Genomic DNA, 27,214 nt, shown 5'->3' on the forward strand with positions numbered 1-27,214 from the left:
TTTTTCATATATTTATGCTATTTTTTCTCTTTGAGAAATATTTGCCTACTGCAAGGTCATAAAGAATTTTCCTATTTTTTTCCTGGTAGTTTATTGTTTTAGCTTTACATTTAGATCTATGACTCATCTTATATTGTTCTGAGTATGATGTGAGATGAGTGTGAGGGTAATTTTTTCCTCCAGCTCTGAGCAGCTCTGAAGCTCTGAGAAAGCTTGAGAAGAGAAAGCAGCCCAGCACCAAACCCAGACCCGTTCGGTTATCAAGCTGAAAAGAAGTTTGCAAAAGAGATTGAGAGAAGAGGCGCCCAGCAAAGTAGGTGGAAACCAAGAGAATGTGAAGAGTTGAAGGTAGACTTCATTCTTTCACCAAGCACCCACGATGAATCAGACCATGGTGCACATGCTAAATATAGAAAGAGAAACACCGAGGCTAGACCTCAGCATGAGGGGCCGTGGTTAAGAGCAGTAAGTGGTACAGGGTAGCATCTGGTAAGCAGGGCTAGAGTTAACCCTCAGAAGAAGAAAAAAGTTACTCCAGAGGGTTTAGAATCGAGAAAGGCAGGGAGTGACTTCCTCACAGAAGGCGCTTTATGTCTTCTTTTACCAACCCCCATGTCCTGACTTGCCTTTACTTCTCTTCCATTTCCCAGCTTTCCAGGGGTGCTCAGTCTCCCTGACTTGCTACTTCCTGATCCTGGTGGCTGCTGTTCAGAGTGGTGAACAGAGTACCATTGGCAGTGCTAAAGCAGGCTAAGCAGGCACCCCTGGGACTGCGTCCAACTTCCCAGAACCGGGGAGTGTCCTCATCAGGAAGGCTTGGCCAGAACCCTAAAACCCTACGGTTGGAAGCTGGAAGTGCCAGAAAGGGACATTTAATTGTGGGAAAAGTTAGTGAGTGAAAGGTTTAGGAGGAAAACTAAAAGATAGACAGACAGAGAAGGACAAAGATTAAGTGACAGGAAGAAAACTAGAGACAGCAAGAAACAGCATAAAAGACAGAAATAGACAGAGCCTCAGGGAGACAGAGAGATTAAGAAGATAATGGAGGAGAGACAGGGAGAGTCTGAAAAGAGGGAAATTTTACAGTCAGAGAGAGAGAGAGAGAGAGAGAGAGGGAGAGAAAGTGACTTTATAAAGGGACACAGAGACCAAAAATGAGAGACAGAAATAGAGCAGTGGAGGTAACTAAGGGCAGATCAAGCTAAAGAAGAGTAGAGAAACACTGACTGAGAGACAGGGACAGAGACATAGACTCAGAGAAATAAACAGAAACAGACTAGGATACAGAGAGAGACAGGAATGAAGAAACAGGAGGGGACAGAAAGACAATTAGAAACAGAGACAAAATAGACAGGATGAGACTGGTGGAAGGGCACATAGTGAGAGAATCAGTGAGAAGCAGAGACAGGTCAGGGTCTGAGGTCCAGAGAGAAGCCTGCAGCAAGATGCCCAGCTCAGGAACTGAACAGAATTTGATCAAGAAGCTGATTTGCAGGGGCGAGGCAGAGGGGGGGAGCTGAGCACAAAGAACCACATTTCTTCGACATTTGACATTTAAAATGACACTATTCACAATTAGAATAACCATCCACTTATATTTACATAACTCCCTGTCTGAAAAAAAGCACTTTTAGTTGGGAATGAGGATGTTTGCAGAAACAAAACGGTTCTGTGTAGAACAGGTGCTGAGTCCCAATTTTTGAGAATTTCCTCTTCCAAAACACGCTTGCTTTCTCTTGTTCAATAAATGTCTAATCCAGGAGTAAGGTGGCCACACAGGAAGTGGTGAGAGTGTGGGGCTTAGACCCCACTCCTAACCTGGCTCTCCTTTGCCAGCTAGAGCCAGGTCTGCAGCTGCTGGAAGATGTTCTGTGAAGAGGTGGGGAGAATTTGGAAAGTCAGACCCCAGCACTAGAAGAGATCAGGAACATGCAAATTAGTATGCAAACAACAATGCAAATCACCCAGAGCTTTTTCTCTCTTACCTGGCGTGCTAGGCGGAGGCTGGGAGGATCTGAGGGCCTCTCAGGTGCCATGTCCAAGCAATGAGAGGCATTAGGGATGAGAAGGGCTGCCTCTGAGGGTCCCAAAGCCTGTGTTACACTTAGCACATGCCAGGGGTCTGTGTCCCCTGGAAAGAAAGGACAGAATGGTGGGTTGAGCTGGAGCTAGGTAGACACTTAGGAGTAAGTGTCTGGCATGCTCACCATTAACAAACAGCACTTGGGTGGCCCCTGGGGTCTGGCCACCATAGTAGGAGTTCGTCTGGGCCACAGCCTTGGCTATGGATGAAGTGGAAAGCCCAAACACCTGCTCACACAGGTCTAGCTGGGAAGGCAGTGCTGGGAGCTGTGAGAAAGGGCATCCAGGGTCCTCACATGTGACATCTGTGGACAGAGGTATCCATAAGTGTGGAATATATAGCCAGCCCCCTACCTCTTTAATAGTCATTGACAGAGCTCTCCCCAGTGATGACCAAGACAGCTCGAGAACTTCAACGAGTTCATAGTCCCCTCAGAGACACACTCACTCCCAAAGATGGCCTAGAATGATCAGGGCTATGATGGAAGAAGGCTTGAGGTGGGGGTGGAGGACCCCAGAGGGAGCATAATGGGCTCAGGGACAGCATTCTGTAAGGGATAAGACCTTAAGGGGAGAGGGGTGGGTATAGCTCAGTGGTAGAGCACATGGTTAGCATGCAAGAAGTCCTGGGTTCAACCCTATTGAAAAAAATGATTAATAAAACCAATTAATAAAAGAAAGACCTGAAGGAATTAGCAGGTTTGAGGCAAACAAAGAGAGAGAGAGCCCAGAGTGCTTAAGGCACAAATTAGATCATGTCTCCCCTGCTTAAAATCCATAGCTTCCCTGTGCTTTTAGGGTAAATCTAACTTCTCAGTCTCATATTAATTTATTCCTTCCTTCACCATTTATTTGAGCACCTACCTTGTACTCAGATATATGTTGGACAATATACTGGGAATACAGTGCAACCAAAACAGCCCAGGCTCTGCTGTCCAGGACTCACAGTCCAGAGAGGGAGATAGGCAATAAAGAGTGTGGTGATGAGACCATGGAAAACACTAAGAAGAAGAATACAAAACTGATGAGGTGGAGGCAGGGAGGTGGACTTATCTTGAGAGATCAGGTAAGGCTTCCTGAGAAGGGGGCACTTTGTGTTGAGAATTGAAGATGAGTAAACTGTATACAGAGGAGAAGATAAGCATCCAAGCAAAGTTCCTGAGGTATTAGGAAGATTGGTATATCAGGGGGTCAAAATAGTAGAGCCTTATAATAATAAGAGCAAGCATTTATGGAGCACTTACTGTACCCAAGCATTATTCTTAGCATGTTACATATATTCTCTCTCTTAACCCTCATACAACCTTATGAGAGAAACGCTGTTGTTATTCTCATTTTACAGAGGTAGAAACTGAGGCATAGAGAGGTTAAGTCACTCGCTGAAGTTTGCCCAGGATCACATAGCTATGAAATGAAGTTAGAATTTGAACTTTCAAAATTTCTGCTTTAAACCATGTCTCCACTGCTTTCAGGGGATATGGCAAATGTTTTTAAGTTAACTCTGGGGAAGGGTAGCCAGATTTAGCAAAGAAAAATACAGGATGCACAGTTAAATTTGAATTTCACATAAACAGAAAAGCATTTTTTTTTAGTGTAAGTATATCCCATGGAATATTGGGGACATGGTTATACTAAAAAAAATGTTGTTTATCTGAAATTCAAATTTCAATGGGCATTCTGTATTTTATTACCCCAGGGTCACTGAGGAGCTGTGGAAAAGTTTTGAATAGAGAGGAAGGACATGGTCATATTTATAAAGGTCTCTCTGGACCCTGTGAGGGAGTTGCTCTGTATGGGTGGAGGTTTAGAGATCAGAGAAGAGGCTGGGTCAGGGATCCAGGCAGGAGAGCTTGGAAAGAGAAAAGGATTGGGTGAACTTCAGAGTTGTCCAGAAGAAAGAGTGGGCAAAACTCAGTGATTGACAGCCTATGTGGATGATGGGAAGGAGGCATGCAAAGCACTGATAAGGGTTTCTAGCCTGGCAACTGGAGAAGGTAGAGCCATTCCTGGGACAGGGACACAAATGAAGAGCAGACTGAAGGGCCGATCACTCCTGTTGAGGACCAAGCATGTGAGTGAGAAGGTATGTGAGGACCACACATACTCGCACACTCTAGTATGGCTGTCCCGCCTCCAGTCCCACACCTGGTAAACAAGACCCAGTTGTCCTATGGAAATGAAAATGAGTCCAGACCCCCTGTGAGATGGCTTGTTGGGGCATAGCACAGAATGTATGTTTTGGGGGTGAGGGTTGGGCCAGTCACTCACAGTAGCCGAATTCAGTACAGGTCTGATACAACCACTGCCGGTCACCCACGCTGGACACTTGGGGTTCTGTGACTCTCAACTGTGTCACTGTCTCTGCTCGAGAAAAGCTTAAACACCTCTGGCCCAGGCTGCGTGTGACAACCTAGGGGACAATATACATATATACACACATATATATGTATATATACATACATACATTCCACCCCTTCCCCCAGCAAGCCAGGGCCTGGAGGAATAGGTCCATACGGGTCAAAGGACAGAAGTCAGAAGAGTGAGTTTCTGAGTTCTCCTGGGAGTCAGTGGTCAGTGGTGGTGGGGACCTGGGTCCCTGTAGATTAGAGATTAAGGTACTAGATGACTAGAAACTTCTTACCTGTGAGATCTTGGGCAAGTAATAGTATCTTGGATCTCAGTTTCCTCATCTGTGAATAGGGATAATAGTAGTGCCTACCTCCTAGAATTATTGTGAGAATTCAATGAAATAATAAATGTGAAGCATGCCGCACAGCACTTGGTGCAGACAGCGCTTGAAAAGTGACAGCTAGGATGTAACTGTGGATTCCAAGGCTGGCGGGTCCCAGTCTCTAGGAGAACTATGCCACCAGGACTAGTGTTTTTCATTCACTCTACAAATACTAATTAAGCACTTGCTGTGTGTGACAGACTCTGTTGCAGGCCCCAGGAAGAGGACAGAACAAGGTAGGCAAACCGGATAACCAGCATAGTCGCCAACGTTTGCATACTGTGTGCCAGGCTCCCTGCTGAGAGCTTTCCGTGACCCTACGAGGTCCCTGTGAGATATCATTTTACAGATGAGGAAACTAAGTCTCAGAAACGGCTTACGCGTGCCCAAGATCACACAGCGGAGGTGGAACAGGGACTCTTGTCTGCTGACTCCTGGCGGTGCTCAGGGGTGCTCACCTGCACTGCCCGACGAAGCCCGCGGTAGGGCGCAGCGGGGCTGCTACAGTTGTCCCTGTCCCCGAGGAGGAGTCCGCAGAGCTGTCGCACACTCAGCGGCGCTCCCACCTGCCCATCGTACTGCACCGCGCCTCCCACCAGCGCCTGCAGCGTCCCCAGAAGCTCCGCCTGGTCCTCAGAGCGGCCCAGGGATCCACAGGCGCCCATCTCCGCCCGCAGCGCTGCTTGAGCCGCCCCGCCCGCGCGCAGACGCCGCTTCACCTCTGCGAAGGCTGCGGACGCCGCCGCCCGGCACTGCGGAGAGCGGAGAGGCTGGGTCAGCGAAGACTCGGACCCGGGCCCCAGACTACCCCTTTCCATGACCTGCATCCTCCCTGGGCTCCTCGCTTTTCCCAAGTCGGATTCACCTCCTGGGCTGTAGAACTCTGCTCTCGCCCGAGGCCCCGCTCTCTCCTGGCTCCTCCCCCGGGACGTCCCCCCAGGCCCCGCCCCACACGGAGCCTCAGCCTACTGATAGGGTCGTCCCTCCTCTGGCCACGCCCATTCAGCCCCGCCCCGTTGGGCTCCTCCCTTCTAGGTACCAGGATCCATCCTCAGTTCCTGCCTTCTTCCTAAATTCGCCCACCTCTCCGGGTCCCAAGTCCCTCAGACGCCGCCACCTTGCAGGCTTCACCCTTTCCCCCTGCCCGCATCCTCAAGGCCTCCTGTCTCTTCCTATACCCCTCGGACTGGCGCCCACCTCCTACCTCAGGGGATCCACCAATCGCAGTGTTCATTAGGCTTCTGGACACCACCTATAGTCCGACCGCAGTACAATATTAAGTGACTCCACTACTGAGGCCCTCCTCCCCCTGGACCCGTCTCCCGCCATCCTTACGTTATTATATTCGGAGAAATCCAGCACGGCCCGCACCGGGGCGGAAGAGGCGACCGAAGCGAAAATGAGATGGGGAAACTGAGGGAGGAGAAGTTATCAACCTGGGGGCTAGGGACTGGGATCCCATGTCTTCCTGCCCCTGTGCCACTCACTCATTGTGTGGTCTTAAGCAAGTCCCCACCCTCTATACACCGGACTCTTGTGAACGCAGATTGTAGAAAGCTCTTCTAGGGGAAAGAACGGTGTGGGAGGAGGGAGTGTGGTGGGCACATATTCCTATTATCTGAGTTGAGGACCCCAGAGTTCCCTCCCTCCAGCCTTCCCAAGAGGAGTCCTGGGACCTTCAGCCGGGCCCACGCAGCCAGGGAGCCGGCATAGGAGCCTCCGAAGCAGATCCAGGGGCTGGAGGAGGAGACGTTGAAGAGGCGGGAGAGTGTGAGGCGGGCAGAGATCACATCGGCCAGCCTATGGTCAGAGGGAAGACTGAGTCAGTCCTCATGGCTGGAAATCCCCGAAGATTCCCGCATTGTACAGAAGGGGATCCCGAGACAAGAATAGAGGGAGTCTGGCCAGAAATTAGGACTATTTTTTTCATGAAATATTTCAGAGGACTCCCCATACCCACATACTCATTTCTGCAAGAGTGCCTAGGTCAAGGGAGACCCATCTGGAAAGCCTCCACCCTTCTCTTCCAGACTAGATGGGAGAGGAAAACTTCCAAGGCAGTGTAGGTGGAAACCTAAACTATAGGAGGGATTGGAGAGAATCAAGAAGAGCTACTTACGAAGAGAGGACCTACGCTGAATAGGTTAGACGTTATTGGGGGAGGGGGAGACATACTTAGAAAAAGAGATAGAGATATTGGGGGTATGTCTAACATCCTCTTTTTTATCCTAAATGCTCTCTCTTCTCCCTAACATTTCCAAAACTGTTTGCAGTTAGTGCCATCCTACTGCATTTAGAAACCCATTTCGCTTGTGAAAATACTAAGAGACAGAGAGGAACATAGAGGCAAAGAGATGTAGACAAATACACAGAGAGATGGAGACAAGAGTGAGACAGAGAAAGGGAAAGCGACTGATTACAGACAGATATAGAGAGATACACCAAGTAGGAAAGGGAGAGATAAGTCCTTTGGGGAACAATAAAACAGGTGAGGTGGGGAAGGAAATAGTAAAGGTTGGTAACAGGAATAGGGTGCACTGAAGGAGGTGAGAGAAGGAGCCATACAAATATCTAGGGGGAGCCCACTCCTTGCAGAGGAAAGAGATCAACGATTCAAGGCACCAATGTGCCTATAAGTCTGGAGAGCAGCAAGGACCTCAGTGTAGCTGGAGCCCAAGGAGTGTGGAAAAGAGGAGGTGGGAGAGTTAACTAGGGAGCCAGAGCCAATCAGACTTTGTAGCCACTGTAAAGATTTTGTCTTTTCTCTGAGTAAGATGAGAGATGTATGAGGGATTTGAGCCAAGAGAGTGGTGATCTGGCTTATGATCTAATGATCACTCTGGCTTCATTTGGAGAATAGACTATATGGGTCAAGGGCAGAAATAGGGAGACCAGTGAGGAGGCTGTGTCATCCAGGTAAGAGATGCTTGTGGTCTGGACCAGTACGCCATAGTGAGACAGCAAGTGATAAGAACATAGTGTAAGAGAAAGAAAAAGATAAGTAGGGACAGAGACTCAGAGATGGAGAGAGAAATAATTAGAGTGAAAGAATGAGAAGAGAGCATGGAACCAGAGACTCTGCAACTTTGGGCAATGGAGGAGAGAGACACAGATGCAGAGATGCCAAGACACAGACATCCTCAGTCCCATGACCCTAAACACTTTCCCTACTCCGACTCACGCATGGCGGCTAGACAAGAAGCGAAGCTGGGCCATGTCCAATCCTCCAGCAGGTATACTCAGGCCATAAAATCTATGTTCCAGGCCTATCACCAGGGCCCCCCAGACTGGGGCCAGGGTTGCAGGGTGCCCTGTGAAGAATATGAAGGAGGGGATGTGAGATAAATGCAACCCTTGAGTCTCACAGCACTGCAATATGCAACCTCCCTTCCTGGCCCCCACCAGCTTCCCAGCTATGTCTTTCCTCACCCTTGCTTCTTACCTCTCATCACTGAGCCAGGCCCAAGGCTGCCCTCTCCCCCCAGGTGCAGGAATACAGGTCCATCCTGGCTGGCCCGATGTTGGTCATTGACCCAATACCGCTAGGAGGTGGGATGGGGAAGAAAAAATGGGGTTGTGAGAGTTCTGTCCTATTCTTTATTCCCTGTTCATTCCAGTCTCTCTCCCTAATGGATCTTTATGTACATAGTAGTGTCTGAAATAGGCTTATTTATTTATGTGTTCATTTCTCTCCTGTTTGTCTCCTTATCTAGAAGATAAGATCTACAAGAGCAGATATTTTTGCCAACTTTCACTTTTATGTCCCCAAGGTCAAGGATAGTGGCTGGCACATGGTAAGTAGTTGCTATATACCGAAATAACAATTGTAGAATAAGTAACAAATGCAGAGGCATTCAGGAATAGGACCTATGTGAAATGACCTTTTGAGACTGACAGAGTTGGCATGAAAAATTATTGATTTTATCATTCATTCAATAGATATCTTCAAGTGCCTATTGTGAGCCAGGTCTGGTTCCAAAGCTGGTCCAGATTTATGGCCATATTGAGACCCACTGATGGGTTTAGTGTTTCACTTGAAGGATAGGGAGAAGGGGGTATTGAGGGGCAGCGAGAGAGTGAGAGTGAATGACAGAGAAAAGGAAAAACTCAAGGACAGGACCTGAAGGATGAAAAAAGTGGGAGGCTAGGAAAGAGAAGGGAGACTAGGGGATAAAGGGCAAATCCAAGAAACAGAGGGGTTAGACTAAAGGGCCACAAGGGATGAGACTGCGGGGCAGAGAGCTGGGGAGACAGAGGTGTAGAGGCAGGAACAGAAAGCAGAGACTGAAGGGCAGAGTAGGGAGACTGGGGAGGGGGCTAGGTAGGCAGTTGACGCCCCTCTCCTGGCCTCACCTGCAGGAAGAATCGTCTGTCAGATGCATTGAAGGGGTCCAGTGGCTGCTCCAGCCACCCTTCTTTTGGGAAGGCCACAGGACTCGGGCCCAGGCTCAGGCCCAGTCCAGAGCGCTCCTGAAACTGCTGAATGTGCTCACCTAGGCGCCTAAGGAGGGAGGCTATGGGACACGGAGGGGAAGGAGTCAGGCCAGGCCTCGTTAGGAGCCCCGTCTGACCCTAATGAGCCTCCTACCTGGAGCTGAGGAGCCCCAGAGGGAAGCCAGGAGCAGAGGACCCAGCCATAGGATACGTCTGATGGTCATGCTCTCCAATCCTCTGTGCAAGGGCTCTCAGGGCTGTGTTCGTCTCAGTCACTGAGAACTTTATCTAATGTCCCCTGGGCTGGCCTTTAAATTTATAGTCTTTCATCAGGAACTCAGATTTCTTTTCATATAACTGTCTTGGGACAGGTCAGGCTTCTGTAGGAACCAGTGAAGCGGGGCAGGGACGCCAGAGTCTGTACATAGAGGCCTGCTGATGTGGCCCCTGGATATCCAATTACTTCTCTGGCTGCTTCTGATTTTTCCCTCTCTTACTCCTTAATCTCCCTTCCCTCTTGTCCTCAGTCTCCCTTCTCCATCCTTTAATCTGTACCTCTCTCTGCTTCAGGAAATTTTTTGCCCCCTTACTCCCAGCCTTCCTCTCTCTGCCCCTCAGCATGTCTTCAGTCCCCCTCAGTTGTCCCAATACTCAGACTCTCTTTGTTCCTCAGCCTCCCCCCTCAATCTCCCTTTCAATCTTCTACTTCAGTCTCTCTCTCTGAAAGATATCTCTACTCAAAGGCCAGAAAGGTCTTCTGTGATCATCTTTTTAAAATTTATCAAACCTGTAGGTCTCCTTTATTCTTTACTTTTCTTCATAGCACTTACCACTATTAGAAATATTATACATATTTTACTTACTTACATGATTCATCATCTGTTTCCCAGACTAGAAAGGAAGCACCATGGGGCTCTTGATTTTCATCTCTTCCATTCACTGTTAAATGCCTGGTTGCTACAACAGTGTACACAGTAGACAATCAATAAATGTTTGTTGTGTGAATGAATAATCCATCAACCAATGTTGCTGGTTTTACTCTAAAACGTTATCCAGAATCTGACGTCTTCTTACCACCTCCAGTGCTATCACCTTCTTCTGAGCCACCGTCATCTCTGACCTGGATAATGCACCCTTTTATTGAATGGTTAAAGCAGATGTTCAAGGTATGTTTGATAGGCCACAAGTCATTCTGGCTAGCATAAAGTTCAAGGCAAATAATGTATAAGCCAGAACAATTTCCCCATACCTCAATACATGAACATTTCTTCCATCAGGTGGTGCATACTTACTCCTTTCACTTTGCAGGGAGTGGGTTTCAGTGATCTAATGCAGCAGTGATCAAACCAGGGTAATCCCACTCTTGAGGACACAGGAGGACCTTCAAAAGTGCAAGAAGCCAGTCAGCCTCAGGTGATCACTTTTCTAGTCATCAACCACCATATGGATTTTATCTAAAACTGACCTGTCTGAGAATATTTCTGATATCAAGGTGTGCATTTCTCAATGACCTTTTTTTCATACTCCAAAAGAAACACTTTCCTCTCACTCTTCTCAAATCTGACCAAGGATTATCAACTCAAAGTGCAACAAGCTCCAGGCTCCAACACAGGAACAAATGGAAAGGCTGGGAAATGGTTAAGATAATTAAACTATTGTGATAGCTAGGTAATTAACCTTTAGCAAGTCAGGATGCTTTCAATTATTTGCTTTAAATAAATTAAGGGAGAATCTAGTCATCAAATATATTAGAATCTGAAATATATGTGATTCTTTTTTTTTGCAAACAACTCAGAAAGTGTTAAGTAACCATGATACATTTGTATAGCAAAACATGATCTATTTTCATTTTATTCTATATTAAAATACATTTCTCAGTAGTCATAAACTAGGCATAAAATTAATACTGAAATTTGACTTATCATGGCAACACGCACATTTATCCATGATTATATGAACTAATTTTAAAAGACCAATATCATTTAGATAAGCATTTCATTATTTTTACCTTTAATTTACTCCTTAGTTTCTAATTCATTGTATTTCTGCTGTTATGATTATTTGTGTATAAATAATATTTTAAATGATAATTCAGTACAGAGAAACTAGTAAAAACTAGAATCTTACGTCCTCCCCCAAAGTAACTGTAGTGTTCATATATATTGTTTTTTGTTACAGTAAAGTAAGAGATAGGAACTGTAAAATAATTTCAGGTATAAAATTATTTGATATTATGATGTCTTTTGGGGAAAGTGAAGTTCAAGAAGAAAAAATGGCATAAGATTAAAGGCTATAAAGAATTACTTGTTCATACATTTATTTTTCATAAATAGTGATCATATCAGATTATTCAAAATTTGTGATCAATATATTCGAGTGATGCAGCAGTTTCATTTTTAAATTATCAATGATTATAATACAAAGAAAAGCAACTGCTTAATCTTAGGATAAAAATAAATTAGTTTTCAAAAAATGTGCCTGGGGTACATAGTTCTAAGATTTGGGGGAAGGCTATGCTATGAAAAACAAAATTTGCAGGTTGAAGCCTCAGCTTAGCTAAGGATAAAATGACCAACTTCTGTTCATTTTTCACCATTTGTTTGTATCTCATTTTTATTGGAAACAGCCTCCAAACCCAATGTTAAGAAGTCCTGCTCAGACCAGGTATTCCAACACATCCTTTCCTCCATCGCTTGGAAGTCTACATAGTTGCTGATGCATCTCAGACCAAGGGCTTGGCAGCCAGGTGAGGGGTACACTTTTTGTCTTCAGAATAGAAATCCAAGAATCTGAAAGTGGCCTGAGAATCTAGAGCTCTCACAGGTGCCAATGTCACTCCAGAATTGGTCGGGATCCCTCTTTCCACTCGAAATGACCTTGACCTGCATGGCCACAAAACTCCAGCTGAGTGGGACGCTGAGTTGCTGGGAAATTGTCCAGGAGGAAGAGCTGCCTGTCCTGCATCTCACATCTGCACCTGCTAAACCGGCTTTTCATTGAGGTCCTTGTGTGTTTCGCATCTGCAAAGAATTGTATGCCAAGCTTGCTAAATTTGAGAACCTTTTGACTGCGTTGTGGGGCGGGGGTCTGGGTAGGTGCAGTGACTGAGTGCCAGGAACCCGAGGTGCGCCCGGATAGGAAGAGATGCGAAAGGAGCCTAACTGTGAAGAATAGGAATCCTTGGAATCCTTCCTGGAGCTAGAGAAATGGGAACTAGGAGGGAAAGTCCTTTTTGGCCAACAGACATCTCAGAGTTATTTGAAGAGCATCTTCCTCCATCATCCCCCCACCGTGACCCCCCCCCCCCAGTTAGGAGGTGAATTGATTTCTTTTGAAAATAACTTTCTGGAAAGAAGAAAAATTGAAGCTTCTGATGTCATTTGATAAACACCTGGAGGATTCTCGCGCTCAATTTCAAAGACTATATTTAGCAGAAAGGACTTTCTGTGCACCTTTTCATCATTCATTAAATTAAGTTACTGAGAACCTGCCACTCTGTGTGGGCACCAGGGGTACCAGAGGAATGAAGACAGCAGTGTTCACCCTCAGGAGGAGAAAGAGAAACGGGCAGTTAATTATCATAAAATGGTAAATCCAAGCAGCAAATATTCACACTGCTGGACGTTCTCGGGTGGAGCACAGAAAATGGGTATCTCCCAGTCCTTAGAAACCCACAAGGCAGATCTGCAGAGATTTCCTTCTTTCCTGGTATGAAGAGGAGCTGGGACCAAATCCACCAGCTATTCCTGCTGGAGGGTCTATTTCATAATCTGTCTATTTGGAAGTTAAACTGAAAACCTGCTTCCAGATCCTTTCTGTGGTAGAAAGAAGGAAGACTCTTGTGAATGTTCCTCTGTGTTTTCTCAGGGCAGAGTCGTCAAGTTTGAGGAAGTCTTGTTTTCTACCTGAGCAGTGAAGTTTATTTCTTCTGGAGACCAAGTTTTCGCCTTATCTTTTTATTTTTGCTGGAGTTCAGAAAGGGGAAATGGAGCATGAAGAAAAACTTGAAGAAACAATGTTACTTGGTCGTAGTTAAAATTGGCTAAACAAAAAAGTCTCTTTTGAAAAAAGAAGAAGAAAGATTTCCTCGTTTAAAAAAATTCGTTCCCTTTATCTACGAGCTTCTTTGTTTGTTTGTTTTAAAGTATTTATTTTATTTTAATTTTTTGTTGGTTTGGAGTGTAGGTTTATTTATTTGCTTTTTTTTTTTTGATAGAGGTGCTGGCGATTGAACTCAGACCCTTGTGCATACTAGGCATGCACACTACCACTGAGCTATACCCTGCCCCCCAGTCTGTTTTGTTATTGTTTTTTTCCACGTGTAAGTGACATCATACAGTATTTTTCTTTCTCTGTCTGACTTATTTCACTTAGCAGAATGCTCTCAAGTTCCATCCATGTTGTCATAAATGGCAAGACCTCATTCTTTCTTATGGCTGTATAATATTGCACCATATATCACATTTTCTGTATTATGTATATACACTTTATATACATATTGCACTATATAACTCTATCTATCTATATCACATTTTCTATATCCATTCATCCACTGATGGACACCTAGGTTGTTTCCATGTCTTGGCTAGTGTAAATAATGCTGCAATGAACATAGGGGTGCATACATCTTTTCGACTTAGTGTTTTCATTTTCTTGGATAAATACCTAGAAGTGAGATTGCTCAATCATATGGTAATTCTGTTTTTAACCTTCTGATGAACTTCCGTACTGTTTTGCATGGTGGCTGCATCAATTTGTATTCCTACAAACTGTGTACAAGTGTTCCCTTTCCTCCACATCCTCAGCAACACTTGTTATTTCCTGTCTTTTTGATGATAGCTATTTTAATAGGTGTGAGGTCATATCTCATTTTGGTTTTGACTTGGATTTTCCTGATGACTAAGGATGTTGAGCATCTTTTCATGTATCTGTTGGTCATATTTTTGTCGTCTTTGGAAAAATGTCTGGTCAGATTCTCTGCCCATTGCAAAATGGGATTGTTTGATTTTTTACTATTGAGTTGTATGGATTCTTTTTATATTTTACATATTAGCCACTTATCAGATATATAGTTTGCAAATATTTTTCTCCCATTCCATGTGTCACTTTCTTATTTTGTTGATGGTTTCTTTTACTGTTTGATGTAGTCTCACTTGTTTATTTTTGTTTTTGTTTCTTTTCAGTTTGATGTAGTCTCACTTGTTTATTTTTGTTTTTGTTTCTTTTCCTTTTGGTGACAGATTCAAAAAAAGCCATCACGAAGACCTATGTCAAGAAGCTTATTATTTATGTTTTCTTCTAGGATTTGTATAGTTTTAGGTCTTACATTCAAATCTCTAATTATTTTGAGTTAATTTTTTTGTATAGTGTAAGGCAGTGGTCTACTTACATTCTTTTGCATGTGGCTGTCTGGCTTTCTCAACACCATTTACTGAAGAGATTCCATTGTAGAGTCTTGCCTGCTTTGTCATAAGTTAGTTGACCATTTACATGCAGATTTGTCCCTAAGATCTCTATTCTGTTTCATTGGTGTACGTATCTGTTTTTCTGCCAATACCATACTATTTTAATTACTATAGCTTAGGGTTAGAGTTTGAAATCAGGAAGCATGATGCCTCCACCTTTATTTTTCTTTCTCACAATTGCTTTTGTTATTTGGGGTGTTTCATGGTTGCATACAAATTTTAGGATGTCTTGTTCTATTTCTGTGGAAAAAGCCATTGAAATTTTGATAGGGATTGAATTGAATCTGTAGATTGATTTGGGTAGTATGGATATTTTTAAATAATATTAATTCTTCTAATCCATAAACACAGAATATCTTTCCATTTATTTATGTCTTCTACAATTTTTTTTATTACTTTCTTATAGTTTTCAATATACAGATCTTTCACCTCCTTGGTTAAATTCATTCCTAGGAATTTTATTTTTTGATACAATTGTAAATGAGATTGTTTTCTTAATTTCTCTTTCTGATAGCTTGTTATTAATGTAAAGAAATGCAACTGATTTTTGTGTATTGATTTGGTATCCTGTAATTTTACATTATTTATTTATTAGTTGTAACAATTTTTTGATGGAGTCTTTAGGGTTTTCTATATGTAATATCTATATATATTTCTATATATAATATTATGTCATCTACAAATGGTGACAGTTTTACTTTTTCCTTTCCAATTTTGATGATTTTATTTCTTTTTCTTGCCTAATTACTCTAGCTGGGACTCCTAATACTATGTTGAATAAAAGTGGGGAGAGTGGACATTCCTGTCTTGTTCCTGATCTTAAATGAAAAGCTTTCAGCTTTTTATCATTGAGTATGATTTTAGCTGTGAGCTTGTCATATGTGGCCTTTATTATGTTGAGGTATGTTTCCCCTATATCCATTTTATCATAAACGGATGTTGAATTTGTCAAATGCTTTTGCTGAATCTATTGAGATGATCTTATGATTTTTTTATCCTCAATTTTGTTAATGTGGTGTATCACACTGATTGATTTGCAGATGTTGAACCAGCATTGCATCCCTAGACTAAATCCCACTTGATTATGGTGTATGATCCCTTTGATGCATTTGGTTTGTTAATATTTTGTTGAGAAGTTTTGCATCTATGTTTACCTGGGATACTTGCCTGTAACTTTGTTTGTTTGTTTCTGTGGCATCCTTCTCTTGGTTTGGTATCAGGGTAATGCTGGCCTGGTAAAATGTGTTTAGAAGAGTTTCCCCCCTACAACTTTTTGGACGAGTTTGAGGACTGATCTTAATTCTTCTTTGAATGTTGGGAAGAATTTATCGGTGAAGCCTTCTGTCCCCAGACCTTTGTTGAGAGGTTTTTAATTATTGATTCAATCTTGGCAGTAATAGGTCTGTTCAGATTTTCCATTTCATCATGATTCAGTCTTGATAGGTTGTAGGTTTCTCAGAATCTATTTCTTCTAGGTTGTCCAATTTGTTGAAATAGCATTTAGTGTTAAATAGGCATAAGAATATGAAACTTTTTACTATTTCATGTGAAGAGCCATACACACAGGGTAGTTGGTTAGCTCAGTTGGTTGGAGCGAGGTGCTAATGTTGCCAAGGTCATGGGTTTGATCCCTTTATGGGCCAATGGAGACCCTTCTGGCCTTTCTGAATTTACTGATTTTCATGGCTTCTTATTAGATAATATAGATTAAGTTGTCATTTTTAAATGTTCCAAATATCTTCTACTTTTGTCATACCTGTCTATCTATGCTTCCATTGTGGCCTTCATTGAACATATCTTTGATTTGGATGAAGTAAAATATACCAATATTTTGCTTTACAGTTTATGTCTTTAAGTTATTTTTAAGTTCTTTTCTATCCTTTAGGGCATAAAGATATTTTTCTACATATATTTCTATTAATTCTTATCTGTCACTCTCTCATAAGTATATTTTATAAATTCTGTGGATGATTTTACTTTATGCTAAGAATCACAATAATAGAGGCAATCAAAGGAAAAATAAACAAGTGGTACTACACCAAACTAAAAACCTTTTGCACAGCAAAGGAAAACATCAACAATATGAAAAGGGAGAAAATATTTCCAAACTGTTTATCTGATAAGGGGTTAATATCCAAAATATATAAAGAACTCATACAACTAGATAGCAAAAAACCAAACAATCCCATTTTATAATAGGAAGAGGATCTAATGGACATTTTCCCAAAGAAGGCGTACAGATGGCCAATAGATACAGGAAAAGATGCTCAACATCACTAGTCATAAGGGAAATGCAAATCAAAACCAAAATGAAATATAACCTCACATCTGTTAGAATGGCTATTATCAAAAAGACAAGAAATAACAAGTGTTGTTGAGGATGCGAAGAAAAGGGAACACTTGTACACTGTTGGTAGGAATACAAATTAATGCAGCCATCATGGAACGTTCCTCAGAAAATTTAAAACAGAACTACCATATGATCCAGCAATTCCACTTCTGGGTAATTATCCAAGAAAAAAAGAACACTAAGTCAAAAAGATGTGTGTACCCTTATGTTCACTGCAACATTGTTTACAATAGCCAAGGCATGGAAACAACCTAAGTGTCCATCAATGGATGAATATATGAAGAAAATAAGACATGAGGATGTAAGATACAGCATGGTGAGCATAGTTAATAATACTATATTGCATATTTGAAAGTTGCTAAGAGAATAGATCTTAAAATTCTCAACCCAAGGAGAAAAATGTAACAATGTATGGTGATGGATGTTAACTAGACTTACTGTAGTGTTCATTTTGCAATATCTACAAATATTGAATCATTACCTTTTATACCTGAAACTAATATAATGTCATATGTCAATTATACCTCAATAAAAATATTGACCAAAAAAGAATCACAATAATAGAATAATACAGAAACTCTTGTTTATATCAATGTTTGGGGACTCCTTTCTCTGATACTCCCTTTTTGCACTCATTCCTCCCAATTCAACTCTGACCCAAGCTCTGACAGGCCTGGACTTCCCTCAATATGCAAAGGCAAGAATCTCTCAGACTATGTCTTTGCTCACTAATACAAAGTATATAAAAGGCCAGAGACAGAACTCAGAGCTGGATGAACCAATGAAGTGAATGACACATTCCTTTCTCCTTGTTTTATCAGGCAGTGGAAGACATTGGTTTGTTTGTTTATTTGCTTTTAACTTTGTAAACATTGTGGATTGCTAATAAGGGCTGGAATCCTTCTATATCAATGATTTTAAGCTTGAAGAGAGTTTTCCTTGGACCTTCTGAGGTGGTATGGTACAGCTGACACAACCCTCTCATTTCATCTCATATTATCATATGGGATACATATGAACATAGGAAGGGCCAACTTGATCAGCCTCAGACTTTGGTATCTGCAGGGCTTCCTGGAACCAATCCCTGTAGATGAGATACAAAGGGATGGTTATTTATTTTGATGGCTCACAGTAGGGGTTTTAGGGTGTTTATAAATTAATTCTATTTTAAAACCTACTTCAGGATTTAACTTCATCTCTGGTTCCAGAAGCCTTCACAGACTTTCAACACAGCTCCCCAAATACCTATCTGGAACTTGCTTTAATGAGTTCTTAAACAATCCACTACCTTATCCCTGTAGAGTCTGACAGGGTCTCACTGACTTGGTATATTGTATGCACTTGACTCAGTGCATAGCATATGATACGTCATCAGGAAAGAAATTTCTTTAGTGGGTAGTTAGAACTCTTGATCAAAATACTTCCTTATTAAAACCAGTGTCGTGTTCAAATTCCAAACTCCATGTATTTGCACTAGGGTTTTCCAAACTTACTTCAAGAAGAACTTGTCTTAATATTAACTACCCTTTGGTTCTAGACCTGAAGCTCTTACCTGGACAGTCAGATTCAATGGGTTTGGAATGGGGCTTATATTCAGCAGACAAAACAATGCTCTCTAACGAGTAATAAAACGTATGGATACTATCTTTGTAGAGTTGTGAGACATGGTTCATGGGGCTGCATTCTCCCCACTTCTATTACTCTACTTTCTTTCCTCTTTGATTTTTCTTTCTAGATCTAAAAGAAATGTCATCTTTTGAGCATAAGTAGTGACAAAATGAGTTGGGTCTGGAAATGTGAGTGTGTATTCCTGTAGCATCACGTGCTTTTTTGAGGTCATAGTATTCCTCATTTTAATGCAAGTCCATAAGGATCAGGAATGGTTCAGTGTTTCCTTAACCTCTGGTTATAATGTGTGTCACAAACGAGTGATTAGATAATAATTTTTGAAAATAAATTTTCAATATATGTATTTTTTTACCAAGAAGCATTACAGGGATACATTTCCTTTCTTTAACACCTGGCCCCCTATTTCATGGGTTAAAAACTATTCATAATCTTCTAGGGACTAGCAAAGATAATTAATTTACTACAGTAATACTTAACTTGTGGAGCTGTATGCCCACCACCGGGATGGCCGAGTGGTTAAGGCGTTGGACTTAAGATCCAATGGACGCATGTCCGCGTGGGTTCGAACCCCACTCCCGGTAGAGGATTTCTTTAGCGTGTGTTTTACCTGAAAATGAAAATTCATTGTGCGAAGTTGGGAAATATTTCGGCATACAGTTGGCCTTGAATCTTTTTTTTAACCAATCTGACAGACTGTCTGTAATTGGTGGATTTAGATAATTTACATATCATGTAACTATGGACATATTTCTATCAAAATCTATTGTTTTATTATTTGTTTTTTAAGTGTCCCTTTCGTTCTTCGTTCATTTCTTTTTATCTCTTTCTTCCTGTCTCTGAAATACATGAGCATTTTATATGATTTGATTTTATCCCCAGCATTATCTTCATTTATCGCCTTTGTAAAAGCGAAATTCCTCTCTGGATTTATTTCCTTTAGCAAAACAGGTTCTAATGTAGGTCTTTTTCTAAAAATGAAGTAGCAGCGAAAGTGAACTTTTGAAAAATGGGGGATACCTTCACTTCATTATCTTGGGAAAGTACTTGGCCACTATCTCTTCAAATATTTTTTCTGACAAATATATTAATCAACAACTCTTCAGTACTGTTTTTAATCTTTTTTTTTTTTAACTGAGGTTTCTCAGCTTGGGTAGTTTCTAGATCTACCTTCAAGTTTATCCCTTCTTTTCTGAGCTTTACAGAGTCTACTAGTTAGCTTATTAAAGGGTTTTTTTTATCTGTTACTATGAGTGCGTTTTTGTTTTGTTTTTTGTTTGTTTTTTTTGGAGGGGTTATTCGGTTTATTTATTTATTTTTAATGGAGGTACCGGGAATTGATGCTCTACCACTGAGCTATACCCTCCTCTCACCTATGAGTGTGTTTTAAAAAACATTTAGCATACTTATTTGACTTTTAGTTTCCAACAATCTATTGAAATGTCTCATCTGTTCATGTATGTGGGTAACCTGTGGACCTAGTATTTTGGGTTGATATCTAAAGTAGAAGTCTTATGGGACTGAGCCCTTAACCTGTGAGATCTGATGCTATTTCCACATAGATGGTGTCTGAATTGAGTTAAACAATAGAGCACCCAGCTAGTGGTAAAGTGTTCTGTATAACTAGTAAAGGAGACTGACAGGAGGAAAAACAGTTTTTTTCTAATACACCTCTCAGCCCCAAATTCACCCCTTTAGACTGCTTTTTGAAATGGGATCTGGGTCTTTTAAATATTTATTTTCTTCTGCCAGCTGGCACTGAAATTTTATTAGTAGAGGGTGCAGGAGGACATAGTAGGGGAAAAAGAGTTTTGCTTTCTGGTTCTAGGAGCTCCTTCAGCCCTCAGAGTCTCCAGTGTCCAGCTCCATTCTACTGACTTTCACAATAGTAGGGAAAAGAAATTGGCTATTCATTGTTCCATTCACAAATACTTATTGAACATCACATCATCATATGTGGTAAATATTCCAGGATGCAAAAAAGAATGAAGACCAGTTGTGGGGATCATACAAGATAAAAAACAGAGGTTTCCAGTAATGGCTGGAGCTCTTATTGCAAACTCTCAAATGGTAAAGTCATAGATTAAAGACAAAATATGTAATGATTGCAAAGCAAATCACTGATAATCTCATTGCATATGAGATAAGCATTGTCATCAGATGAGAATTCTGAATTGCTTGGTGTCCAAGTAATAGTTTTTGGTGCTTCACTCACGCCATGTGTGGAATGATTTTTTTCATGCAACATTTTGCATAGTCCATCCAGTTTTCCCCTCTCTTGTTTTAAAACTCCCATTGCTTACCACCTTCAGAAACCACATCTATAAACAGCAGGCTCTTAGTTTGCCACATCATATAACAATTGAACAACACAGGTTTTGTCAAGGATAAATTCCCCAAACTGTGTTTAATGAAATGAGGGTTAACACTTTTCAAAATTATAAAGCCTGCAGAGAGAGACCCACGAAATTGCAAGCCAGGATCTTCTGTTTACTAAGCAGGCTCTTTAACCAGCCAAACCACAAAATCCTCTCGAATAGAAAAAGAAAAACAAGTAAAGAAATACAGTATGAAAAAATTCATTTTTACACACTAGGAATTGCTTTTAGAGAAGAATACTCATATTTTTTTTTCTCTGTGATTTATCATAACATTTTGTGTATATTTCCCTGTGCTATACAGTGTAATCTTGTTTATCTGTTCTACAATTTTGAAATCCCAGTCTATCCCTGCCCACCCTCTACCCCGCCCCCCCCCGGTAACCACAAGTCTGTATTCTCTGTCCATGAGTCCATTTCTGTCCTGTATTTATGCTTTGTTTTTGTTTGTTTGTTTGTTTCTGTTTTTTAGATTCCACATATGAGCGATCTCATATGGTATTTTTCTTTCTCTTTCTGGCTTACTTCACTTAGAATGACATTCTCTAGGAGCATCCATGTTGCTGCAAATGGCATTATGTTGTCAGTTTTTATGGCTGAGTAGTATTCCATTGTATAAATATACCACATCTTCTTTATCCAGTCACCTGTTGATGGACATTTAGGTTGTTTCCATGTTTTGGCTATTGTAAATAGTGCTGCTATGAACATTGGGGTGCAGGTGTCATCCTGAAGTAGATTTCCTTCTGGGTACAAGCCCAGGAGTGGGATTCCTGGGTCATATGGTAAGTCTATTCCTAGTCTTTTGAGAAATCTCCACACTGTTTTCCATAGTGGCTGCACCAAACTGCATTCCCACCAGCAGTGTAGGAGGGTTCCCCTTTCTCCACAGCCTCTCCAGCATTTGTCATTTTTGGATTTTTGAATGACGGCCAAGAATACTCATATTTTTTGAAGTAAAAAACGTAAATTCTTTGGACTGTGACACTGCCATGGGGTCTGCTCAAAAGAACCATATTCCTGGCAAACTGATCACACATCATTGATATTACTAAATCAATAATCACAAGATGTGAGAGTTAACAAATAATATCATAAAACAAGTTAACTTTTCTAGCTGCCATATTTTAAGAAGAAGAAATAAACAAGTGGAATGAATTTTAATGTTTTAACCCCAAATATTATCATTTCAACATGTAATCAAGAAAAAAATTAATGAAATACTTCATTCTTTTTTTTTTTTTAGAAATATGCTAATGGTTATCGTTTTGGACACAGCACATCTACAACATTCTGGGGTAAAGGAAAAAATTCTCTCTTCACAATATAATCTCTGTAGATTGTTTGGTGGGGAGATAGGAGTTTCCAACATGCAGATGTTTGGAAAAGCCTAAGTTTCCTCCTTCAGGTGCAAGAGTGATTTGATTATTATATCAGAAGTCTTTTTGTTTGTTTGAGGGGGAGGTTGAAACTGACTTCTTTCTAAAACAAGCCACCACCACCAAAAATAAAGAAAAAAATATTCAATGAAACTTACATGTTGATGAAAGAACCAATTCAAAAATCATGAGAGCAGAAAAGGCCTGTATTTCGGTTGGTTAAAGCCTAGTGGAATAATACTGGAGTTGTGAGTGGCTCCATATAAAAGCTCTATTTTTTTTTTTTCTTCAACGGGGAAAGTTCCCTGTTGGTGTCAGCTGGAAAAAGTGGTTAATAAAATACAACGCTCTAGTTCAGTGCTACTTAAAGTATGGTCGGTGAAACAGCAACAGAAGCATCACTTTGCTAAGAATTCATGGGCTGCACCCTAGAACCAATATGGAATCTCGGGGTGGGGGTGAGTCTAGAAACCTGGGCTTAACGCTTCTTCCTAGCTATTCTCCTGCTAAAATTTGAGAAACCTTTGCATCAGGAAGTTCCAAATCGTTAAGACAATTCTTCCCTACTCACCAGGCTTCCCTTTTAATTTGCTAATAGCCCAGCAGACAGTGTATCAAAAGAGGTCTAGATAAGTGGTGGCAGGTTCATTCTTTTTATTCTCAGAACCCTTTCAGCACACATTATCCAGAGTCAATAAACTTCTGTAAGATAAATACATGAATACCCATAAATGAAAGTCTCCTTTGCGTGTTTGTGTTCCTTTTCCCAGATTCACCTTGATTTCCTTGCCAGGTTCCTCCACTCCTCCCCAAGAGTCTGAAGGCACGCCCAGAAACACCTGGAAAGGAGATCCAGCTGTTTCAAGAGACACCTCCCCCCTCAGATTGCTAATTTCCTTGTTTCTCTTTGTACCCTCGCCCTCTTCTTGTAGGTTTAACTTTTGTGTAGGATCCCTTACAAGTCTAAACAGTTTCGTAGTCTCAGTTTTTAGAGGTGAGATTTTTGTGTCTAGCTTCTTTCATTTAGCATGATGTTTTCAAGGCTCGCTCATGTTGTAGCATGTATCAGAAATTCATTCTTTTTTGTGGCCAAATAATATTCTGTATTTACGTTTTAAGGTTGTCTTTTCAAAGATCTTTCAACTCCCCTTCTCAGTATCAGTAAAAGAAACGAGATAAAAAGGACTTTTCAGAAGAGAGGTCTTTTGAGTATCCGTTCAGACTTAATAGACAGCCAAAATTGACTAAGAATTTACGTTTTGTGGGGGAGGGTATAAGTGAGAGAGCTCATGTTCACCAACACGAGGTCCTGGCTTCAATTCCCAGTACCGCCTCCAAATATAAATAAATAAGTAAACCTAATTACCTCCCTCTCATCAAACAAACAAACAATTTTATGTTTTTAAAATTGGTAATAGAATCACCCCGCCCCCGCCAAAACGAAGGAGAACTCGAGCCAGCCAGGAGTCGAACCTGGAATCTTCTGATCCGTAGTCAGACGCGTTATCCATTGCGCCACTGGCCCCCTCGTTTTCAGAACTGTATTATTCATTATTCACTAGAATCATTGAGAAAACAGTTGCTTCATTGTACTGACAATTTAGTTGAACAAGAAAATCTGTGGATTTTGGTAAATCTGATTATCTTCGGGGTCAGTTTGTGTGTACATTCCTTAAAATATTTATAATTATGAAAGAATTTTCTGCCTTGGAGCATCATGTGATAGAATGACTGTAGTTAGCATTTTTTCATTTATGTGCATGCTAGTTTCTATTGTTACTGCTTGTGAACGCTTTATTTATTTATTCATACTGCTCATTTGTCCATTCATCAAGCCATTTCATTTTTCTTATGTCCTTAGATACTGATGCTGTGTATGGATCAATAATTAGTGATCCGTTTAATTTTCAGTTTTGATATAGTGAAAGAGAAGTTAGAATAAAACACATTCTTGAGGTATTATATGTTTTCCATCTCACTCTCCAAAGAGCCAAAACTCTTTACAGAGGAAAAAATTTCAGACTATGCGGCAAAAGACATTCTGAAGCACCCACTCTTCCAAATTAGGTGAAGGTAAACACTTTTAAGAACCAAACTCATATAGGAACCATGAAGTTCAGAGTTAATATAATTATAAAATTAAAGTATACCTGTCATCATTACATAAATTGGCTAGCTATATTGAAGGGCTCATGTAGGCGAAATATGCACTTGGAAATACAAAAGTAAGTGAGGGTGGTCCTTTAAGAGAGAGAAATACAACAGTTTGGGTTCGAGTGCAGCCGCAGTGCCCGCAGAGTTTCTCTGGGTTTTTCCCCATTAGATTTACTGCCTTGGTCCAAGTTGTGTATCTCCCTTTGCCCCAATTTCCTCATTTCTACAGTGCAATGTTTTGAATAGTCCTTGGAGCTCGCTCGCGCGCTCTCTCTCTCTCTCACTCTCTCTCTCTCTCACACACACACAAATGGATAGTTATGATCCTAGACCTATAAGGTTCCCGCCAGCCCGTTTTTTGTTTGTTTGTTTGTTGTTAAAATACCGGAGAACTCTTTAAGGAAGCTGCCTGCATTTCTATTATCAGAGTGGTGAATTTTATTACAGATTTTTAAAAACAAAATTTCCTGTTGCTCTTTGTCATTGGAATCTGCCGCTGTGTTTAGATTGAACACACTCAATACAAAACAAGCAGCTGTTTTAAGAATTCGCTAAGTCTCCGACTACCCGCGTAGTGCGGACAGACTGTAGCTAGTGGGGCTGAAGTAAGCACCGCCTCTGCGCTCAAGGGATTCACAGGGGCCCAACCAGTTTGGAAGAGAATGTAAGAGTCAAAATACTCTATTATGAGAAGCTGCCTCCTAACTTCGCAGCTTGTGGACTAAGATGAGGACCTAGAGCCCACAGTAAGAGCATTACCTTTTTCGGCGACGCACTGGCATACGCTGTGAGCAGGATTTGAACCTGCGCGGGGAGACCCCATTGGATTTCGAGTCCAACGCCTTAACCACTCGGCCATCACAGCTTAATTTCAAGCTCTCTTTAAGCCTTGAAAAGCACATCCGCACCGGGCTCTGATTAATAATCCTAACTATTCTGGCTACTCTTGTTTATTTGACATGTTTACTTCCAACAGTATGCAAAAGGAGATCACTCCCCAAGCCCCTTCATCAGATCTCTCCACTCAGCTCCTTCCCAGCCTCAGCCAACTGGTTCCCATTCTGCTAGGCTCCAGGCTGTGAAGTCTTACCTCTTTGAGAGAAGGCAAGATTCCAGCATCACAATAATCCTTGATTTTCAAAACGTTTCTACAGTCTTCATGGATTGCCTGGTTTTGCTTCATACTTGGCAGAGAATGAAGTAAGGGTTGCGTTCAGCGTGCTTGCAATTCTACTCATTTGTGTTCTCCACAGACGAATATACCCTGCCTTGCTGCTATGGAGGACAATTTGGCAGGATCTACCAACGTTTCAAACGCATATACTCTTTGTACAGCATTTCCACAAAAGTAAAAGAGACTCGAACACATGAGAGAGTATATTGTGTTCAAGCTTATTCTCTGCAGTATTAATTGTAAGACTGAGACAAACCTAATTAGTCAGTTATTTAATTAGATAAATTATGGCATAACTACGTAATGGAGTGCTATGTATATTTAAAACAAAATGATAAAGATCACTATGTACATACATACAATATAAAATAAAAGCAAAGTTCACATCAGTCTCTATAGAATACTACTATTGGAGATATATTTGTGCATTTGACAACAAACAAACAAACAAACAAAAAAAACCTCTCAAGAATAATCAGTAAACTCATGACAACAGTACCCAGTTGAGGGGCAGGAGACTAAGGAGATGGAATTATCTGGGAACAGGAGGGAGATTACTGCATGTCACTTCAGACTTTAGATACTACCTATTAAAAATTAAATAAAAGCTCATGAAAACGCTATAAACGAGGAAGTGGAGGAGAAAAAATTTCTTCCAGAGCTCTCTTCTAGAATGGTGAGTAGAGTTCTTTATGGAACTCAGCAGTACTCTAAAGGAGGCCACACCTGGAGCCCCAGAAGAAGCTGATCTAGTCTGGGAGACTTTTCTGCTACAGATCGGGTCCAAGATAAGGGGCCCTCAGGGTCGGTTTCTGGTGAAGTCTCTTTTGGTAGAGATCCAAATTCCAAAGAGAGCAACCATTTCCTCTCCGCGGGCTCATCCCCTTCCTCTAATACTTTTCCCGGGGACCCTCACAGGCCCTGAGGGAACCCAGCAGAGCAGAGAAGGGAGAGGAAAAGCTGCCTCTCGTGAACAGCGAAATCACGCATCAGCGCGGGACTCTCAGGACAATTTCTGTTTTCAAACAAAGAGCAAGTGTGACGATTTGTAAGTTTTGTTATTTGTAAATATAAGCAACTTGAAGTTGCTGAAATTAGAAAAAAAAAATGTGTTTCCGCCCGGTTTCGAACCGGGGACCTTTCGCGTGTGAGGCGAACGTGATAACCACTACACTACGGAAACGCCTGGTGGCTCTTTTTCCCGCCCTTACATAACGGAGGACACTGCCTGTAGCGCCCTACCCTACCCCTACCCCTACACCTACCCCTACCCTTACCCTTAACTTCATGACTGTTTACAAAATATTCATTGTTGTAGTGCATTTCTCTCCCTTTTTTTTTTCTATTTATGAAGGAAAAACCCCCTTCATAACCCAATTTCTTGAATAAATTCCAGGAGTGGAAAACTAAGGCAGCATCCTGGAGAGTTTTTGGGCGAATT

The 27,214-nt window shown here is 41.5% G+C and overlaps 1 protein-coding gene and 4 non-coding genes across 5 annotated transcripts; 1 reads left to right on the top strand and 4 right to left on the bottom strand.

Moving 5' to 3' along the window:
• Positions 1–1,770: 1,770 nt before the first annotated feature.
• Positions 1,771–9,535, bottom strand: PRSS16 (serine protease 16). The gene is made up of 12 exons (XM_072945482.1): positions 9,402–9,535; positions 9,167–9,327; positions 8,256–8,355; positions 7,995–8,124; positions 6,490–6,613; positions 6,149–6,226; positions 6,018–6,065; positions 5,272–5,565; positions 4,351–4,492; positions 2,208–2,387; positions 1,986–2,131; positions 1,771–1,869 (listed from the first exon to the last, which is right to left on the bottom strand). The coding sequence occupies exons 1-12, from the start codon at positions 9,469–9,471 to the stop codon at positions 1,837–1,839; spliced, it is 1,506 nt and encodes a 501-aa protein (XP_072801583.1). The 5' UTR covers positions 9,472–9,535; the 3' UTR covers positions 1,771–1,836.
• Positions 9,536–19,189: 9,654 nt separating this feature from the next.
• On the top strand, positions 19,190–19,272 carry TRNAL-UAA (transfer RNA leucine (anticodon UAA)). Its single transcript has one exon. It is a non-coding gene; the product is annotated as a tRNA-Leu (tRNA).
• A 4,625-nt stretch (positions 19,273–23,897) lies between these two features.
• On the bottom strand, positions 23,898–23,970 carry TRNAR-ACG (transfer RNA arginine (anticodon ACG)). Its single transcript has one exon. It is a non-coding gene; the product is annotated as a tRNA-Arg (tRNA).
• Positions 23,971–25,382: 1,412 nt separating this feature from the next.
• Positions 25,383–25,464, bottom strand: TRNAS-CGA (transfer RNA serine (anticodon CGA)). The gene has a single exon. It is a non-coding gene; the product is annotated as a tRNA-Ser (tRNA).
• Positions 25,465–26,883: 1,419 nt separating this feature from the next.
• Positions 26,884–26,956, bottom strand: TRNAV-CAC (transfer RNA valine (anticodon CAC)). The gene has a single exon. It is a non-coding gene; the product is annotated as a tRNA-Val (tRNA).
• Between the last annotated feature and the right edge of the window lie 258 nt (positions 26,957–27,214).

This window comes from Vicugna pacos, chromosome 20 (assembly GCF_048564905.1).
Source record: "Vicugna pacos chromosome 20, VicPac4, whole genome shotgun sequence".
Classification (NCBI taxonomy): Eukaryota; Metazoa; Chordata; class Mammalia; order Artiodactyla; family Camelidae; genus Vicugna; species Vicugna pacos.

Excerpts from the sequence above, each read along its gene's own strand:
- PRSS16 (XM_072945482.1), bottom strand. The coding sequence starts at position 9,471 with ATGACCATCAGACGTATCCTATGGCTGGGTCCTCTGCTCCTGGCTTCC. Across the intron at positions 6,066-6,148 it reads ATTTCTCCGAATATAATAAC|GTGGTGTCCAGAAGCCTAAT; the intron begins GTAAGGATGGCG and ends GTCGGACTATAG. Across the intron at positions 5,566-6,017 it reads CGATTGGTGGATCCCCTGAG|TGCCGGGCGGCGGCGTCCGC; the intron begins GTAGGAGGTGGG and ends CGCTCTCCGCAG.